Consider the following 20,651-nt stretch of genomic DNA (forward strand, 5'->3'; position numbering starts at 1 on the left):
GGCATGCACCATAAGGCACTGCTTTCTGATGCCACTTTTCTCAAAGAAAACTGTCTGTACTCTAAATTACGCAGCCTCCCTTCTCAGCCATATGGGGAGGAAAGGACAGATCATGAAACACTTCTCCAGGTGGCCTCTGAGAGCCCCAATTAGAATGTCACTCTCAGTAAAATACATGTGATAAGAGAGATCCGTGAAGAGACTCAGCCAAGCTGCTTCCACGGGAGCAGTAGGATTCATGCCATGAATCTCAGTGAACAAGAGGATGTATCAAGCCACATCAGCTAACATCTATGGGACAAGAATGAGTGCACCAAAAATCAACATAGGCACCTGTGTGTTCGCATCCCCCTCAGATGGAAGAAACTATGAAGAGAGAAGCAGGGCAGGCAAAGCTAAACTCAGCACAAACCTAGCTTCAGTTCTGCCATATTACACATCTGTCTGTGTAACCCTATAGTATAGGAAAGAATTACCACTTACCAGCTGTCAAACCCTGGGGACTGCTAAGAAAGCTTGGAAACCATATTGGTAGAAGGAAAAGGGGTCCTAGTTCCTTTCTTAAGCCTTCTATGTTACTTCTCTTCATTCTTCCTGTTTCTAGAGGGAGAGTTTAAGTATATTACTTAAAGTCCCAATAGAAACCAAGTAAAGAACTTAAGGCAACAGATATATGCTCTTGCCTCTAGCAAAACTGGCTTAGCAGTTGGGTTGGGTCAGAACTCACAACATGGGACAGTGATTCCTTGGGTGAAGAAAACAGTGATTGTAGTAAAGGATGGAGGGAGAGATTTTCATTAGTATTTTGACACATTTGCTTGCAATTCTAATAAATCACTATTAACCTACATGTCTGAGTTCCTTCATTTTTCTTCTCAACTACAGGTGTTTCCAAATACTTTTCTATTAGGTTTGACTAAGTATGTCATAATACTTTACTGTAATAAATATAAAGTCACCACTCCTTTGTTGAGAATGATTGCTAATTGTTACATAGGAGGCAGGTAAATTTGCAACCCAATATTTGTTGCTGAAAACATTATATTGCTGACTCATCTTTTGTCTGTGGTTCATTACTCTTCTGATCACCGTATCTAGGATGCTTTTGTAAAAAACCACCACTGTTGATATTGGGGTTTATACACAAGTATAAGATGAGATCCATCCACAAATACCATTCCCCCAAATACGTGAGAGGCATAGAAACTAGAGAATCTAAATACAGGGATTTCTATAAATGCTCAGTGGCTGTATTCCTTAGGGATACAAATAAAGTATATTTAATTTGTCCTACTTTACTGCACTCTTTACACTCACATTTAGTTCAATAGACAACCTATTTCTAATCTCAACCTATTTCTATTATCCTATGCCTATTCATGAACAGTGATATCATATTCAAATCTGTTCTCTGCTTGCTGAACTTGCAGTCTGGTGTTATTTCTTGTCCACAAACCACAAAGGTGGCTTCTGCTTGAGCGGTTTGGAGAGTATGGTCAGTTGGCCATCCTTTGGGTGATTCTTGTGCCCATAATAGAGAACCTTGTTGTTTTTCCTTTTATTTATGTCAGAGAGGGCATCTGGTCACTCCATATCTAAATTTCAGATCACTTCTTAATTGAAAATGACCTAAGAGTGGAGAGATTTCACACGAACTCTGGTGCCCCATATTTGACCACAACCCCTGGATGGGGAAGCCTGGTGGCACTCAGAGGAAGGATAGCAGGCTACCAAGAAGAGACTTGATACCTTATGAGCATATACAGGGGGAGGAGGTCCCCCTCAGTCACAGTCATAGGGGAGGGGAGTAAGGGGAAAATGGGAGGGAGAGAGGAATGGGAGGATACAAGGGATGGGATAACAATTTAGATGTAATGCGAATAAATTAATAAAATATATTTTAAGAAAAGAAAGAAAATGACTGAAGAAATGAAGTTCTATTTACAACACAGCCTTTATTTACCACAACACTCCTCTAATAGCATGTTAAACTTTTCATCAGTAAAATAACAACTAATTCATGTTTTGTAATCAAATTTCTTTGTGACAATTAAAACTAAAAAGTATAACATTTATACATCTGTAATGCCTTGGCATGGCCTTCCATATGTTAAAATGACTGAAATGTCCTGTAACTAAATTATCTTGAAATAAGATTCATGCAGATTTGTTTTCAAATGCAAAAACAGTTTGTCTTCATTAGAAAGACATACTAAGAAAATCAGGGTTCCATACTCTCAGTGGTTCTGAAAGAAAGATGAAACGACTGCATCATGATATATCTTATACTAAAGTCCCCACTGCTTCTGCCTCCTAACAAAATTACCATTAGTAGTGAAAGAGTTAAAAAATAATGTATAAAGACACTCCTGGTCTAGCCAAACAAATCCATGAATAATAGATGACCGGGGATCTTCCATGTGATGGAAGGTCTGTGAAATGTTATAAAACATTAAGTCCCCAGCTTGTGAAGTGATTCAACAAGGCTCATGTGTAGGAAGGATCCCTGAGGACAGCTCCATCTGCATGCTCCCAACCACAGCTCTCTGTGAGATGAAAAGGCTGTTAGGGGATCTTGGCAGGCCCTTAATGGCTCCAAGCCTTCATCTAATGCTTCTCTCTAAGAGGCCCTGAATTTAAGCCGATCCTTCAAGGCCCTGTTACAGCATTCAGGTTTTTAGTATGTGAGCACTCCAAGGCCAAGGAAGAGTTTCTTGTCAGACAGCAAAAAGGATTAGTGACTGTGACTCTTAAGAAGAGAGAATGTGCTGTGAGTACTGGTCCCGGTGGGATTAACGGGTTATATTGGGCAGCAAGAAAGCTTGCCAAAAGTGGTTTATCTGTTAGAGAAAATGGAGCGTGCAAAAAGTGCAGAATTCTTTATCTGCAGATAGCTTGCATTTCAATCTTTTGTTTCAAATGCAACAGGGTACCTCCTGGGGGACCCTAAAAATAGATGCCATTAATGAGAAAAGCTCACTTCTACTGAAATTGCAAGCAAAATAAAAGTTGTTTCCAAGAGCTCAACATCTCTATTTGAGATGCACGTCAACCATATCACACTTTAAAAGTCACATTTCATGTGAGGAAATAGATTGTTCAAATAATTATACTTGGTAACATCTTTGGCTTAAGCCTATTTATTTTAATGCAATCACAACATTCTATAGCATTTTTGTGCCACATATCTACATGTATGGATATATCTCAAAACATTATATGTCTTTAAACTTTTTTCTTTCATTATTTTTTTGATTTTACATATACATTTATATTATTACACATATATCCAATAAACTGCATACAGCAAGAAGGACCATAAAACAATTAGGAATTACATAAATGTTATATTCATAATGTTTTGCCTATTTGTATTTGGCAACCTTGGAGAAAACATATTTCCTATCTTGGTGAGTCTAAAATTTTTGTTTTGTTTTGTTAAAATATATTTTATTAATTTATTCATATTACATCTCAATGGTTATCCCATCCCTTGTATCCTCCCATTCCTCTCTCCCTCCCATTTTCCCCTTACTGCCCTCTCCTATGACTGTGACTGAGGGGGACCTCCTCCCCCTGTATATACTCATAGGGTATCAAGTCTCTTCTTGGAAGCCTGTTATCCTTCCTCTGAGTGCCACCAGGCCTCCCCATCCAGGGGACGTGGTCAAATATGGGGCACCAGAGTTCGTGTGAAAATCAGACCCCACTCTCCACATAACTGTGAAGAATGTCCTGTCTATTGGCTAGATTTGGGTAGGGGTTTGAAGTTTACTGTATGTATTGTCCTTGGCTGGTGCCATAGTTTGAGCAGAACTCCTGGGCCCAGGTCTGTCCATTGTAATGTTCTTCTTGTAGGTTTCTAGGATCCTCTGGATCCTTCTATTTCCCCATTTTCCCATGCTTCTCTCACCTAGAGTCCCAATAGGATGTCTTCCCCTCTGTCCCACTTTCCTGGTAAGTGTAGACTTTCATGGGACATATCCCTTGGGCTAGTGTCCAGATATAAGTGAGTATATACCATTTGACTCTTTCTGCTTCTGGGTTAACTCACTAAAATTTTGAATGTACATCAGTATCTATCATATCTCATCTCTATCAACTTAAAAACATCTATCTAGACCTAAAAGCAACTTAATCCCTAAACAACTAAGCTTAATTGTAAAACTAAACTATCTGGTCTTCAACCACATCAGAGATGTGAGAAGAAATGAAATTATCTGATTAGACAGAACGTGCAGGTTAGCAGCTTCTGAAATAAGAAAATGACAGAGACAGTTTTCAGCCTAGACAGTCACCCAAAACTCTATAACACTGGAGCATCGTCTTCAGTTTTCTGGTCCATTATATATGGCAGACGTATTTGCAAAGCAGGAACTGTTGAGGTCTGGCCATGCACTCTGCCTGCATCCAAGCTTGCCCACTTTTCAGCATAATTCTGTTTGTGGCAGAAACAAAGACGTTTTGCCAGGTGGCTTGTTTGTCACATTTGAAGACATCTGCATAAGGAAGCTTTTTGCTGCTCATCATCTTTTCTGAGGTAGGCTGGATGTTGCCAGGAATTAACCTGTCTTATTGTCAAAGGAACCTTAAAATCATAAAAACATCTTTACATGCCCTATTCTGTAGGTCTCTGAGGTTGTTGAAGGCCTTATCTAACTATTTTACTTCATCTATCTATAGAATCCTATCTATCTGTTAAACCTAGGGTGTATATTCTTGTGATGAAAATAGACTAATAATTGACATGACCATGAGTTGATTAACTAATGCATTAGAACATATCACTTCAACACACTCCTTAATTTTCTCGCTTTTATTTTCCTGTCTATAAATGGAAATATAATAATACTTGCCTTGTGAGAGACATTTCAAAAAATAAATTTGGATGCAAGTGGGATTGGGTCCATGTCATATCAATGACTTCCTTAAAAAATAAAAAATATACACTAAATACCTTTAGGTGAATGGTTAACTAAATCATCTTCTTGCAGCTTCCTTTAAGGCTAAACATTTACTATTTAATGTGAAGACAATGGAAAATAGTAGTTCGTTCCAACCTGAAAAGCCAGAAGTAGGTATAAAAAGACATTTAAATCTTTTTCATGTTGATTCTTTGACATCCTCATGGGAAAAACTAATTAAGACCAACGACATAGGCGAGGCACTGGGTACTGCAGTTAGTCCTTGCTTGCAGGAGCCAGTCAATACAAAATATGCAGAAATTAGTCTCTCATGGGGACAGATTCTTGGTTTAGCCCGTTGTCTAGGAATAAAACCTATGGGCTATTATCAATTACTGACTTACTTACAGAATTGCAAAATGTATTAACACTTTAGGGAAACCGGAAGATGACTACACAAAAGGAGTCAATACTGCAATTTCTTAAAAATAAAAGCTTGTTCATTATATTTAGATAATTTTTACTAATGCAGTCAAAGAAACAATGTAAGTACTTAGATTATACAATATACTTTTGCCACATGAATTAGTTAATGCATTAATTAGTTCCATGAAAAATTAATTAAGACCTCTTTATTCTGTAGCTATTCATAGAAAGAAAGTTGGCCTTCTGATGAAAGATTTGCCTGGTGGTGGATTAGTAAATGTTTAATAACTGGCTCTAAAAGACAGCAGGGCAGCCTGATCTGTGTCATTTGTATACTTGCACATGAAAATACTTTTTCCACAGTAGAATTTTTGCTACCAATATGATATCACCAGATGTATTACTTGGATGAAATGTTCTATAAACTGCACACTTCTATCTAAAAGTACTACCCAACAGTACTGTAAATATAAAATAATAGCCAGATGGTAAATATGTTGACTTCTGAATATGCACTACTTTTGTTTTCTAAATAATTTATTTATAGCTCATATAGTTATTTTTAAATAAAACTATGTTTAACAATTGGCTCATAAAATTTCTAAAAACTTTATAGTAAACTTCCCAGCTGAGACAAGCTGGCTATAGTCGACAATTGCCTGAGCTTACCATTGGCCAGCTAAAATAAAAGGTAATATGGAGAAGAAAGAGCAGAAATTGGGGCATAATTTCTATTCTGAAGGATGTTTAAAACAGATTTCAATGCAAAAAAGGGCATGTGAATTTCTTCTTGTAACAAAAGACAAATCCGAAATAGGTTTCTTCTCATAAACTACAATTTGAAAGATTTCCTTTATTAGGTATTTAGGTTTAAGGAGCTCAGTGTGGTGATACACATCTGCATTACTAGCACTCATGAGGCAGAGGGATCATCACAAGTTTGTAGCCAGTCTAGGCTACATAGTATGACTCTATCTGAAATTATGTGTGTGTGTGTGTGTGTGTGTGTGTGTGTGTGTGTATTCTTATTATATATGAGTGAGATCTAGTGAAAATTTGAGGAAGAATTGCCAATAATCAGAATTTTGCATTTTGAAAAACATTAATTAAGGTCATTTTACTAGAAGATGCTTATTTGTGGAGGAAACAACTCAAGCACATCTTCTTTTGTGCCTTGATTAACTGCCCTCACCAATCAGCATGCTTAGCATATGGCTTCCTACTTAGAAACATTTATTATACTACATACTGATCAATACCAAGATATAGATAATGTTACTTCTTACTGGAACAAAGAGAAACTGTCAGCATTAATTTATGACTGAACATTGCCCTGGTTGAGCTCAAGTCTCTTACAAGAAGATAACTGCTACAATATAATTCCTCTACAATCTCGTTTTGATTCCAGTTACTAACAAAGGAACCTGGTGTTTACCTGAAGTGTTCAGAATGCAACGTCCTATGGAAAGAGTAGGGTGAATGTTTCCAACGTGTAGTTCCATTTAATGGTTCAAATATATGCCATTAGTCATGGGAAACATTCTAATGTATGGTCCTTCCATTTTTTTAAAGGAAGGAAAACCCTTTGAGGAACAAAGTTAAGATATTTAGCACCAAATTACTGCAGCAGGATACATTGCCAGTAGTTCAACCCAGTAGCTCTCCAGTCCTCAGTCTCACACACCATTCATTATAGGTAAGTGTATCTACTCCAAATTAACAACCTGTAGTTTCTTCTTGTATCAAGGGTGTCACCTTCTCCAACCCATGTGATGTATCTAACTACATTTATTCTGTTGTAGTCGTTAATGTCTTTTGAATACCATGCCTATAACTAGATAGGTGTTTCCATGACAAGGCATTCACAGGACATCTCCCATTTTATTTCAGGCTCTTTGAAAAATATTCTAAATTGAAAGCATTGATTAGTTCTGGGTCATACCTGTGTTACATCAGCATTCACCGCTAAACATTGCTAAACAGCCTGCTTTTTGTCTCACAGCCTGCTGATCTCTTCCTTTAATCATGATCTCTCTATCACCATTATTATTTCATGCAGATACTGGAACACTGGGATAAAGGGAAGGCAGATGTGTCTACTGTCTAGCATTCTGTTCCAAAGCCTTCTGATTTTGTGTTCATATTTTAATTTTGTCTGTGTTAATTCTTATTATAGAATGAATATTTTGGGAATTTTTTATTTCTCTTCTTTGGCGTTGTTTTGCTTCGTTATTATTATCATCATCACTTTTCATGACGCTGTAGTATGATTATTATGTTGTACTTGAGATAAAGTGTCATTCTGAGCTCACAATGGTCCAGAGCTTACTATTTAACCCAACTTCACAAACTCACTCCAATCCTCCTTCTCAAAATACTCAGTATTGGGAGTAAAGGCACAAGTTACCATGTCCAGTTTTAGCATCTAGTTGGTAACTATCATAAAGCATAAGTTACCTTGCTTCTTTGAATAAAATGTACTTCATTTGAAGAATATAAATGCTGAAGACTCAAACCAATGTAGACTTATTCTTTTTCCTGTTCATCCAAATTTCAGTAGAGAAACTATACAAAATTCATGTCAATGTGATTTTTCTCTAACAGTGCCAAAATATTTATTGACCCAATTTTCTTATGACTAAGTTACTTAAAATTCTTCTCTTTATATAATCAAGTCATTTCTGCAGTAGTACAAGACACACTGATATATCACAGGAAAAAATCTGTGTGGGAAAGGTAAGTGCTAGAAAAAGCAGCCTGTGTTTAATAGCAAATATTACTGAAGTCCTAGGGATGGGGAATTTTAATTCCAAAATTTATAATGAGGATTCACTTCTTAGGGAAAAAAATTTGCATGAAAGAGACCACTCTGAAAATGAAATGGATTAAGTTGAGGACATTATTTTTATACTCAGTAGCGCTTTCTGAAGAATGAAATGAAATGAGTATATATAAATAATTCCATTTCAGTGAACATTGTTCATTTCTATTTTCTTAGTCTTCGAAAGATGAGAGGAAAGAGACAGGAATAAAAACATGGGTGGTTTATAGAATGTTGAGATTTGTCCCTATGGAACAGGGGGTGCAGATTTATATAAGTGAAAAGTAATTCTTTATCATGGGACATCTAAGACATCTGGTAGCTTAAACAGAAATTGTGTTATCTTTTAAAGGGGTTACATTATGAAGGTATTTAGGATCTTAAGTAAACAATCACATAGAAGACCACTCCAGTGTCTCCATGGGCAAGATGGAAACAATCAAAATGATTAGGGAAGAGAAGAATAGTGTTAAACCAAATAATATGAAGTATTCATCAATGAAATTAAACATGTAACTAGTAGGTGGATCTTGAGAGAGAAAAGATATGACAATATTATGTCTTTTTGTTTTCCAGAGCTGAGGACCAAACCCAGGGCTTTGCACTTGCTAAGCAAGTGCTCTACCACTGAGCTATAAAATCTGTTTGTCAAGGAACTTATACCATGTGATGTTCAGAAATTTCTTTTTTAAGATTTACTTATTTATTTATTTATTTATTTATTTATTTATTTATTTATTTATCTATTATGTATACAGTGCTTTGTCTGCATGTACATCTGCAGACCAGAAGAAGGCACCACCATGAGGTTGCTGGGAATTGAACTCAGGGCCTCTGGAAGAGCAATCAGTGCTCTTAACCTCTGAGTCATCCTTCCAACCCCCAAAATTTCTGGTAGGTGCCTATCAGAAAGATATATCTGAATTAATCCCAATCAGCCTAGTAACCATGCAGGCCTTAGTTTGAGACAGATAGACCACATAGTGACTGTAGTTAATGATATGTACTCAGTGTGTAAACATTCAAAGCAAATAGGTAAGGTATTTATGCCAATTCAGTTGTTTGAAATCCTACCCCCAATTCTATATTTACACCAAAACATGACATTGTTCATATACTGTGTAAATGTATTATTTGACAATTTTAAAAAAGAAACAAAATAAGGACTTGAAAAGCAGAAATAAGAATTTTCTCAACTTTATACACAGAGTCTGAACTATCCTAGTGTATACTGGAGAAAAAAATATTGGAGAGCATCAAGTAAACCTTTAAGCCATGTATTATGAGACCTGGGCACAGTTACTGAAGGAGAAAGACAGAGACACACAAAGTGAGACCCCCGGACCTATCACTGCAGTATTCCTACCATGGTGACAAACCATCACTGACCCGTCTTCTATTTGGGCTCCTTCCTAATGGATACAGCTCAAATGGAGTAGCTCAGACTGCTCTGAGAAAAAGCACTAAGCTTGACTCACACTACCTGGATGTCATGTGTCTCAGTAACTATCCTTTTCAGAATGGAAAGACAACATTCTCTAGGAATCCAACAGACTGACTCCTTAGCTTAATAGTCAGTAAGCCTCTAATGGAGAACAACACATGTGCAAAGCATAGAGTTTAGGAGCTGCATAGGCACAGTGCATCCAGAGTGGGGGAGGCAGCCTAGGAGACCCAGTTCCCTTCTGTTTACCTTCAGAAATGAAACATCTGTCTCCTTGACACTCTTGATGAAAGTCCAAAGTCTTTCCAAGATTTTCCATCCCAGAGAACTTGCCTCATTTGAGTGACAGTCCATCCAAATCTTGGTGCACCTCAGAATATGCAATTATATTACCCTTGTAATTATATTACTCTTGTATGAGGTCAAGTTCCAACCACCCCTCATGAAGGAACCACCAGGCACAACCCGATCCCAATTCATCACAACCAGCAAGTTTTAAACAAAGGCACAGCCTTACAGGTCAGGCAGACCAAAGTGCAGGAACAAGTGGTCAGCAGAGTCAAGCTCCCATGAGACTGGTAAGAAGCGCTATGCTTCTCCCAGCTCCTGGTGGCTTGTCTGCAGTTTCTGAATGTGCTGGCCTGAGGTGGCTCACTATCACCCGATCCTGCAGTTGTGTTCTCTGAGGCCTATCCCTTCATCTTCCTTTGTGCTTGCATGTCTTTTTGTACAAATTTCCCATAGCTCTGTTCCTCTCTAAAAATCTGACTATTGGTCTCCTTATTACATTTTCATACATACAATGTATTTTAACCACATTCAGCCCCCAATTATCCTCTCTTGACTCCCTCACTCTTGCTGTTCTTTTCTCTTACCAAGCAGTTCTCTTTCTACTTTCAAGTTTGTTTGTTTGTATCTGGGAAGGAATTGTTTGCTTGGTGATCAAAGACTCTAATTAATTAAGGGTGATTATATGCACGTGGATGAGGATTTAATTGCATGAGCATGGGCACCACCAAAGAAATTGTCTCCTTTGCTCCAGCAACCATTACTGCCAAGATGTCCTTAGCACGGAGCAGGGACCTATGTTTTCCTTCCTCCTGGCGACAGTAAACTACCCATAAACCCTCAGATAGTGTTTATACGCTTTAAAATAAATGTACATAAAATGACAGGCTTACTCTTCATCTAACAAAAATGAATCAAAAGATACAATTGTATAATACTTCACTGCATACGACTTTATTGGTCCTAACTAAAATTCTTGTAGTTTTCATTGTTCTTGTTTTTTTTTTTTTAATGTGTGTGATTCTTCTGTGCATGCATGTTTGTGTATACGGATGACCATACATGTGCAAATATAAATGTGTGCCCTTGTATGTTTGAGATAGAGTTTGAGGTGAGAAGGCTTCCTCCCATTCTCTACTTGGTTTTTTTTTTTTTTTTTTTTGATTTGTTGAATTGATGAAAGTTTTTTTCTTTTAAAAATTTTTTTATTTATTTATTTTTTATTAATTAAATTATTCAGATTACAACTCAATTGTTATCCCATCACTTGTATCCTCCCTTTCTTCCCTCCCTCCCACACCCATCCTATTCTCCTCCCCTAGGTCCATGACTGAGGGGGACCTCCTCCCCCACTTTATGGTCACAGGCTACCTATTATTTCACTACTTCATATGTTGAGGCAGAGTCTTTCCTGTAACCTCTAGCCATCCTTCTCCAGGGATGCCCTGTCACTGCTGAAATTATAAGCCCAACACCAGTTTACTGCTGTTTATATGGATGCTGGGGACCTAACTTCAGTCTTCACCCATGCACATCAAGTGGGCTACCGGCATTTCCCAAGACTAGTTTTTTTGTTTGTTTGTTTGTTTTTTGTTTTTACTTTTATGTTGAAGTGTTTGCTCTGTTCTTTCCCGCCCCCCCCCCCCTTGAGACAAGGTTCTTATGGGGTATGAGGAAATTGTTTTTTTTTTTTTTTTTTGCTTGTTTGTTTGTTTTTATCTAGTTTTTTTTCTTCTCTCTCTCTTTTGCTATCTGTTTATTCTCTGATGACTCTGCTTTCATTACAATTCTCATTTTTCTTTACCCTCTCTTCTAAGATAATTAATTCAGAGTTTGGAATAGCAATATTCTCCATGTTCCTTAATTCTGAAGACTTGATCAAATCTGTTCTCTTAGTTCCACGGTCATGAACCTGGCAATTGGAACATTAAATTTTTTAATGGACTCTTTGTATCACTAAATACTTCTGCTTCCCATGTGCATGTTCGTGCATGTATCCTTCACACTACCTGTCCTGTGGGCCTGTGTTTTGTAACATCACATCTCACTCATCTGAACTGGATGTATAGGTCATCCCTCAGCCTTGGGCTAATGCAAGGGGATTTCCACACCAGACAGGCCATAAATTAATTTTCCTAACCTTTTTAAGTTTTATAGGATGAACCAGAATATTGAAATAAAGACAGCAAAAGTTAAGAATTACATTGCAGGGCTGAAATGATGGCTCAGCACTTAAGAGTGATGACTATTTTTCCAGGATACCACGAGTCAATTCCCACCATCCTTGTGGCAGCTCAAAACCATCTGTAACTCCAGTTTTAGGGAGTCTAATACCTTTTTCTGTACATGTAGACAGAGCACCAATACACATAAGTAAAATAATCTGTAAAAGGTAATTTTTCTGCACAGAAGATAAAGAACTATTTAAATTACACCATGTAAAAACAAAACTATCATTATACATACTTTGTATATTCCAAACTAGCTGTCTAACATTTCTGAGAGATGAGCAGTACATTTTAGAGGACTTAATTCAAAACTCACACAGCTATGCCACCACAGGTCATTCACTGACACATGTTATTTAGGCATTTGAATGTCACAGGTGCTCTTCTCACAAGATGGTTATGAGGTGGAATAGAAAGTCTTGAAACTTCGCTTCCACTGTCTGAAATACATGCTAATTTTCTTTAACTGGGGAGGATGCTCTCTAAAATGAAACATATAGCCCATCTATATGTTAATAGCTGCTTGTTTAAGTAAATCTCTTGGGGTTTCTGCGACTATAAATATGTCATCGTAGTTTTGACTTTTAATGGGCTCATTACCATCTCTGACAATAAATATAGCTCTCACCATAAAAGAATACAAAATATAGTAAGTTCTTCAAGTAAGGACATGCCAAGTTTTACTGAACAGGCCTTAATGTCTGATTATGCGATGTTGGAAGATGCTTAATATTTTGTAGGAATCGTGCCTGCCGGCCATAGTACGTTCAATACTTTCCTGAGGCAGTTCAGAGAAAATGTTTCTGAAATGCCATGTGGAAATAATGGCAGAATTTAAAACACACACACATTTAAGGTTCATTTTTAAAAGGTGACTAAAGCCGACTTAGCAATCTTATAACTGAGTGCTCTTTTTAGCTCTATGCCCTACACAGCTGATAATAGAATACTTGCTCTTATATAGATACACATCACCAAAGATGTCCTTAAAGAAAATGCATTTAAAAGTTCTTTGATGGCTTGAGAGATGTGAAGAATATTAACAAAACACCTTTGCTAGGAAGAATCGCTTTACAAGTTTTCTGTGCTCCTGTCTTTATGCTTTACGCCTTCTTTTTAATCTGGTCTGGTGAAGTTGGAACATAAGTGTGAAATATGTGGAAACACGTAAGTTTGCATGGAGAAAAGGCAGTAACAGGAAAATTGTCAAAACAGCAGAAAGAACGAGGTAGAAGAAACATATTGCAAATCAAAGTTCATCAACATTGGCTACCTAAAAATGGCAAGTTCACTCTATTTAGATTTCTCATTTCAGTGTTTTTTTTTTACTCTAGTAGGAGTGAAGTTCATAAGAAATGGAATTAGATCACCAAAAAAATTCAGTATCTCTAGTTGGGGAAGAGTCCCTAGGCTGTCTAGCCGATCTTTTTTCCTCACTGTGAGAATTCCCTGCATGAAGTCTGCATAGCCAAGGTCATCCCTTCTTCATACCTGCACTTGGTAAGGGTTCAGAATCCCCACCTTCTGAGAGATGGTGGGAGTAGAGGAAAACATGAAAGGAAAAGGGGACAGCTGTTTTCAGTGTGAAGTGCACTAGGCCTGGGAAGCTGGGGTCCTGTCACCTGGCACACTGGAGCAGGATCTCATAGGCTCCAAGAGTTTGTTTCTTAAAATTTCATGGCACCTGCGAGCTAGTTTTCAAACATAACCCTTATTGTCAATTCAATTATATAAATTTAAATTAATCATATTCAAAACAGAAATGCTAAGATACCTAAAATTCATTCCTTCATAATTATTTTACCACACTCTTCTTTATCTGTGCTTTTGAAATTGTTTAAGCATCTTATTTTATCTGGATAGTAGAAATACCACATAAAAGTTCATTTGTAACTGGCGAAGCAGGAGTATTTATAGAAAAGACATTGGAAAATGCTACAAATTGGTACTCATCATCATCTCTGACTGGACTTAAATTTTTGGGTAAGCATATTTAATAATGCATACTAAAGCTACACACATATAATGTATGTAACTACTAGTTTGTCAAAATAAATTCATAAATAAATTCTTAGTCCCTGAAAATTACTCTACAGTTCAGAAAAAAATCTGGCCATAGCATTAATGAAATCTAGTTTTGTTTCATTTCCTTTCTCCTTAAAACAAATAAAAATATCAAGCAGTATTCACATCAAATCTATAAAACCAAGAGCTTTTCAAGCTCACCAAAAGCATTCTCTCACATAACTTATAGTAAGAATTACTGTGAAGCCAGGCATGGTGGTGCACACCTTTAATCCTAGCACTTGGGGAGGCAGAGATAGGCAGATCTCTGTGAGTTTGAGGCCAGCCTAGTCTACAAAGCCAGTACAAGACAGCCAAAGTTACACAGAGAAACCCTGTCTTGAAAAAAAACAAAACAAAAAAACAAAACAACAACAAAAAAAAAAAAAAAAGCAAAACAAAGAATTACTGTTTTTTTCAAGGCACTCTATTCCTTATATAAATACTATCTTATATGATATAATAATGAAATAAGAAAGTGTGCTGAATAGTCTTTTGTTTGTTTGTATGTTTTTCAATTCAGGAAGAGAATATACCCCAAACAGATTGTCCTATGGGCAAGCCTGTGGTATATTTTCTTAATCAATGATTGGTCTGGGAGGGACCAGCTCACTGTGGATGGTGATTCCTCTGGGCTGGAGGTTCTGGGCTTGTATGAGCAAATCCTGGGGAGCAGCATCTTTTCCCCCAATGCATTCTGCTTCTGTGTCTATTGCGTGGTTCCTGCCTTACGTTCCCACTGGTGTTGACGATCGCTGATAATATAAAATTGTCTTAGCGTCTCATCACAGCCAAGGAAATTCTCACTGAGACAACACATGAGGTTTCTTTTGTTTAAGTCCTAATACTGAAATGCACATGATCATGCCTCTTCTGCCTCTACCATACTACGTCAACTTACTTTAGGGGGGAAAAACAACCAAACTTTAATTTTATGAGTTCCTCATAGGCAAATTAGTGAAATGGTTACCTCCCAAAGAACAATTTCAGGTGTCAAAAGAAAAAATTATGTGAAAATGCTTTATAGACTGAGAAAGCAGGCATTGTCATAAATTCAGCAAATATGTTTCAGCTCCTGAGCGCTAAACACTTAAAGTGTTTACAAAGAACAATATTTGGTCCTAGCCTCATATTGTTTACAGTGATTAGACAATCATGAGATGTTTATGTAACCAGACAATTTAGGAGAGAGTGAAATGTACATCACAGAAGAAAACAAAACACCAAAGGCTATGAAATCAAAGGAACACAGGTGAATTACACAGAAAACTCAAGGTAGACCCATCCAGAAGATGGGAATTTGAGAAAAGGTTGGAAGAATAGGTTTGTATCAACTGGGAAATAGTTCATGGAAAAAGCAAGAGTATTCTGGGCAGATTGATGACTCCAGACTGTTGCTATCACAAATATCATCATGTAAATTGAATTATGACTGTACCAATAAGTTGCTTGAACCCTTATGTATTAGGTAAGACTGAAACCATGCTTAATGAGTCGCACAACCCAGTGGGTTTATTCACTGCCATAAAGAATACAGGTTGAGTGGAGACTGGGATCTGACTTTCACACGAACTCTGTTGCCCCATATTTGACCACATCCCCTGGATGGGGAGGCATGGTGGCACTCAGAGGAAGGATAACAGGCTACCAAGAAGAGACTTGATACCCTATGAGCATATACAGGGGGAGGAGGTCCCCCTCTGTCACAGTCATAGGGGAAGGGAGTAAGGGGAAAATGGGAGGGAGGGAGGAATGGGAGGATACAAGGGATGGGATAACAATTGAGATGTACTATGAATAAATTAATAAAAGAAAAAAGAAAAGAAGGAATATCAAAATGTTAGTGAAATGCATTAAATGGTTGATTTTCTTAAAAAAAAAAAAAAAAAAAAAGAATACAGGGTTGACTGAATTTATTCAGTTTCCTAAGTTAAAAGCCAAGTTCACTTCTAAAAACCACCATACAAGCTGTCCTTTGACTTCTTCCCTAAGGTAAAGAAAAAAACATGCTCACATAGAAGTTTTAAATTACATATTAAAAAAAAAAAAAAAACGTAGTGCAGAATGGTTGTCCAATAGGCTCATGAATTCATCTGTTTGGCGCGGGTGATTATAGAAGAACTAGCACATATAGAGTGAAGCTTGGGGGTGGGGCGGGGATTGGGGAAGGGAAAATGTTTAAAAACCTCCAGTGAACAAGGACTAAGTCCTGGGCAGCAGCATTATTGCAGCTCCTCATTAATGAGCCCTGCGGGAGCTATCAATATTAGGTAAAGTTCCGCTGAAAGCCTTGTCAAAATACACTAGTTACACCTTTATGGTTTGTGACAAAAACAAACGCAATGCTTCAAAGAAAGCAAGGGCGGTGGGGGCACCTACAGGATCTGCTCCCTACACTGAAAAACAAAACAAAAACAAAACCCACAATCTCACCACAAAAGTCTGGCACAGGAGACTGCTGCCTTGCAATCTAATGACCATGAAAAGGACCACACAGTGTCAGTCCTGATAAACAAAAGGATCAGAAGTATTTGCCTAAAATCAGAAAGGTCTTTTTCTTCCACCCTGGTTTCTAACTTCCAAAACCACTCATTCCCTGGCCAAAGCGCCAAGCCAAAAGAGAAGCCCTGTTCACTTCCTTGCTCTGTCCACTCCCTGGGACAGCTGTCAGTCCGCAGCAGTCTGAACTACAACATTAAAAAAAAAAAAAAAAAAAAATCAAAAGCATAACTGAAAAGTCAGAGGCTGGATTTGTGGTTCCCAAGTACAGCACATGTTCCTGGAGTCCTCACCACCTTCCAGATGCAGAGAGTAAGAACCACCAGAAAGCTGATCTCTCAGAAACTGGCTTTCCAAAACCACCTTCTAACTAACCAACATCCTGTCGCCAGAAAACAGTCCCAAAAAGAGCAAGCCCGAGACAGGCAATAACTTAAGCAAAACTGCAGAGGGTGAACGTGCAAGGTGTCCAAAACAGGCGTGGCCAGGGAAATCGCTCCCTCCTGGAGCGTCACCCCAGCAGCCCCCAGACCGCGTGGCGACGTCGGGCGGGGGCACGGTGAACCCCAGCGCTTCGGACCAGAAGTGCGACCGCGCCCTCCTGCGGGCGAGAGCTACTAGGCGGGAGGCACTGACTTCCTGGAAGGGACACCGAGGGTAGGGAATCCCTTTGGTGCGCTCCAGTAGCTCAGAGGTCCTTAGCCCTGAGCTGAGGACCCAGAAGGGAGCCCTGCAAGCCGATTCGGAAGTGTGGACTGGTCCCAGAGCATGGACGCACTGGGCACTTACCAGCTGCAGCGCGCAGAGACAGACGAGCGAGCAGCGACCGGTGCAGCAGCCCATGGTGTGGCCAGCGTCCCAGCAGCGCTGCTTGAGAGAGAGATGTGCGAGCTCCCGTAGTGTAGCCTCTCACTTAAGAGCAGCCCGGCTGCACGCTCACCGGCTGGGCGCAGGCTCCGGGCCCCACGGGCCGGCTTTCCGTTCCCAGCCTCCGGGCTGGAGCTTGCGGCCGCCTTTGTTAATCTAAGCGCAGGGCAGGCGGAGGTCAGTGCAGCGCGCCGGAGCGGTGCGTCTGCCGGGGGTCCCTGCCTCCTAGCGCGAGGATAGGCGTCTTGAGGAGGGGGAGCCAGGCGGGAGGGCGGGGGATGGAAGAGGCTACAGCTGGTGAGTGGGTGAGTGTCTTTTAGAGGAGGGGAGTGTGCAGGAGGTGGGCGTCTGGGAAGTGCGGTGGGCTGTCTGGGTCGGTGTGAGCTTGTGTGCCTGAGTGTGTGTGTGTGTGTGTGTGTGTGTGTGTGTGTGTGTGTGTGTGTGTGTGTGTGTGTGTGTGTGTTGGAAGGGGTATGAATGAAAGAGAGCACCACTGGAGAAGACCCTCTTGTCTTGTTAGAGGAGTCTAGGGAGAGAGAAAGAGATTGTGGGAGAAGGAGAATGAATATGAATGAGCGTGAGTCTGGGAGGCCCCCTGATATTGGAGTCCCGGGCGGGCACCTGGAGCAATTGTAGAGTCTCTCGCTGTAGATGTGAGGAGGGGATTGCAAGCACCTGCAAAACCCAGAGCTAGGCTTAGCCAGGCTGCCCTGGGGAGGTGCAGATTCTGCTTGGTGAATGGGGAGTGAGGAAGAGCTCAAGACTTGAAGCTCAAAGTGAAAAAGCTCCTACATGATGCAAGGCCAAGTTCCGGGCAGCGATGGCAGGAAGGGGTGAAAGGTGTGGCAATAAGAGGACGGTCACTCAGGGTCCTACTTAGTTCTAGTCCCAAGTAGAGGTCAGTTTTTTGAGCCTGGCGCCCCTGCTGGAATCTCCTAGGAAAAGTTGCCTAGGATCACAGTAAAGCAAAATGTTCCCCTAGGAGCTCAGAGACCAGGGACACTGGAAACTGGCTTAAAGCTCTAATTCAGAGTTCCCCGAAAGTCTTTACAGAGACACTGACAAGGGAAAGGGGAAGGCGACGCACAGCCTTTTAATAATAAGGTATTTCTAGAATACTTGTGTCGAAAAATATGAAGTTGTACAGAGAAAGACAAAGTAAGATGAATCTGGGAGTATACACTAATTTTAGTTAGTTAAGGTGCCAGACAAACTATCCATGAATTCTAAAGAGTCTGTCTATCCTGCCCATGAAGAGAACAGAGCCCCGGAGTTCTGTAAAGACTCAAATTTCCACAGGACTCAGCACAGGTAACTAAAGTCACTCCCCAAGAATAAGGAATAAATCCCTGACCATTGCCTCGAAAAAGCAGTCTTCAGAACGAGGCGCAAAACACTGTTTTTTAACCCCACCGCTGACCTCCTGGTAGGTTCTTGGTTTATAGGTTAAGATCAGGTAAAGCCTAGGTGGTGTCTCATACCTTGTATCTCATCACTCTGAAGGGGTAAGAAGGCTGACATCTGAGTTTAAGGCCCACCTGATTGATAAAGACATGAAAGGTGGGACAGCTTTGTCTTATCCTTGCTCTACACTAGGAGATTTCCCAACCCATTCAGACATTAAACATATTTGTTGTTTTTATGTGTGTTGTTTTTTTAATTTTCTACAGCATACATTTTTCTACTTTGACAGTATTGTTCTAAAATAAAATCTACTAGTGGTAACTCTGAAATTATGTGTGTGTGTATATATACATATATATATATATATATAAACATGTTTCCAGTGCTTGTCAGATGCCTGGTGCCAGCCTCTGTGTACACTCATTCTTTGCATCCCCACAACAGCCCGATTTAATCAGTTTCATGGACAAAGTGTAGATGCAGGTAGAGCAAGTTCTCTGATGACCAAGAGGGCCACTGGTCTGCAGAGGCAGTCAGTCTGACCTGAAAGCCTCTAGATGTCCAGTCACCTTGCTGTCACTCAACATTAGGTCACAAAAGAGCTGACATATACTGAGAAAAAGAGCTATCTCAGAAGTAGCTGTGGTGGCCTGCACTGGTCCAGTCCCCATAGTCAGCGTTACCTGGTAGAACGGTTTTAGAAAACCTGAAGCCTTCTTGTACCCCAGCCTTATCTCCCAAGGCCTACCCTGGAGATTCTCCTTTGTATAATTCGAACAGTTGAAAATAGATTGATTTTAAACGCATTTTTTAAAAACAGAGAAACTTTAAAGCAAGTCAGAGGTTATATGAAGCTTTAGTTTTCTTTGCATTCTTTGCATTCTTTTTCTCCAAAATGGTACTAAAAATCCTGAGCCAAAGACATAAGAGCTATTAAATGGATAATATGGATAGAGATTTTTGTTGCTGTTCATTTTTTTTCTTTCTTTTGTTTTGTTTTCCTTCTTTCTTGTTCTTTTGGTTTTGGCAAAACTCCTTTTAAAAACTAATTCTTTCTGCCCTAATACTGTGAGCTTTGCAAATAAAAGGGCATGTGAGGGAAAGACAGCCCACCTAAAAAGCCAGATCTAAAAGTGCAGATTTATATATTTCTTATGTGAATTGCACCTATTTGACAATCTTGGAGCCAAACGTATTTTGAAGCATTTCATAAACATAACAGGATACTTAAGGGATGGGACCCAAGTCTAACCATAAGATTCTATTTCATATACATCTTATACATATCACCTAAAGGTAAATCTTAAATGTGCTTGAGCTTTACTGCCACATAAAACCAAGTATGATTCATGCTGTGACATCATTTTGACTCTCAGCTTTTTCAGCATTAGAGTATTTTATTTGAGACACCAGTTTTCTGTTTCCCCATTTAAAAAAAAAAAATCCATCTTAAAGTTTCCTTTCAATTATTTTGTGGTCTTAATAGTTCTTTTGTAACTTTTCCAGGAGTCTGAAATACATAAATAATAATGCAAAATGGTCATACAAAAGGATTTGTGTGTATATTGGAGGCTTTTACAATTCTAAATCTATTGCAAACAAGATCATTTTAGTTATTGTTTCAGCCACTTTCTACTGCTGTGAAAACATACCATGAATAAGACAACTCTCATAAACTAAAGCATTTAAACGGGGCTTATTTGCAG

At 39.1% G+C, this 20,651-nt stretch overlaps 1 protein-coding gene across 2 annotated transcripts in view; it reads right to left on the minus strand.

The window, feature by feature from the left end:
• Nkain3 (sodium/potassium transporting ATPase interacting 3) overlaps positions 1-17,578 on the minus strand; it is a 606,811-nt gene extending 589,233 nt beyond the window's left edge. For both annotated transcript variants that reach the window (XM_051160829.1, XM_051160821.1), the window contains exon 1: positions 17,464-17,578. In XM_051160829.1, coding sequence (XP_051016786.1) covers positions 17,464-17,517 — 54 coding nt within the window. In that variant the 5' untranslated portion in view covers positions 17,518-17,578. The remainder of the gene's footprint in view (positions 1-17,463) is intronic.
• Positions 17,579-20,651: the final 3,073 nt, after the last annotated feature.

This window comes from Acomys russatus, chromosome 2, assembly GCF_903995435.1.
Source record: "Acomys russatus chromosome 2, mAcoRus1.1, whole genome shotgun sequence".
NCBI lineage: Eukaryota > Metazoa > Chordata > Mammalia > Rodentia > Muridae > Acomys > Acomys russatus.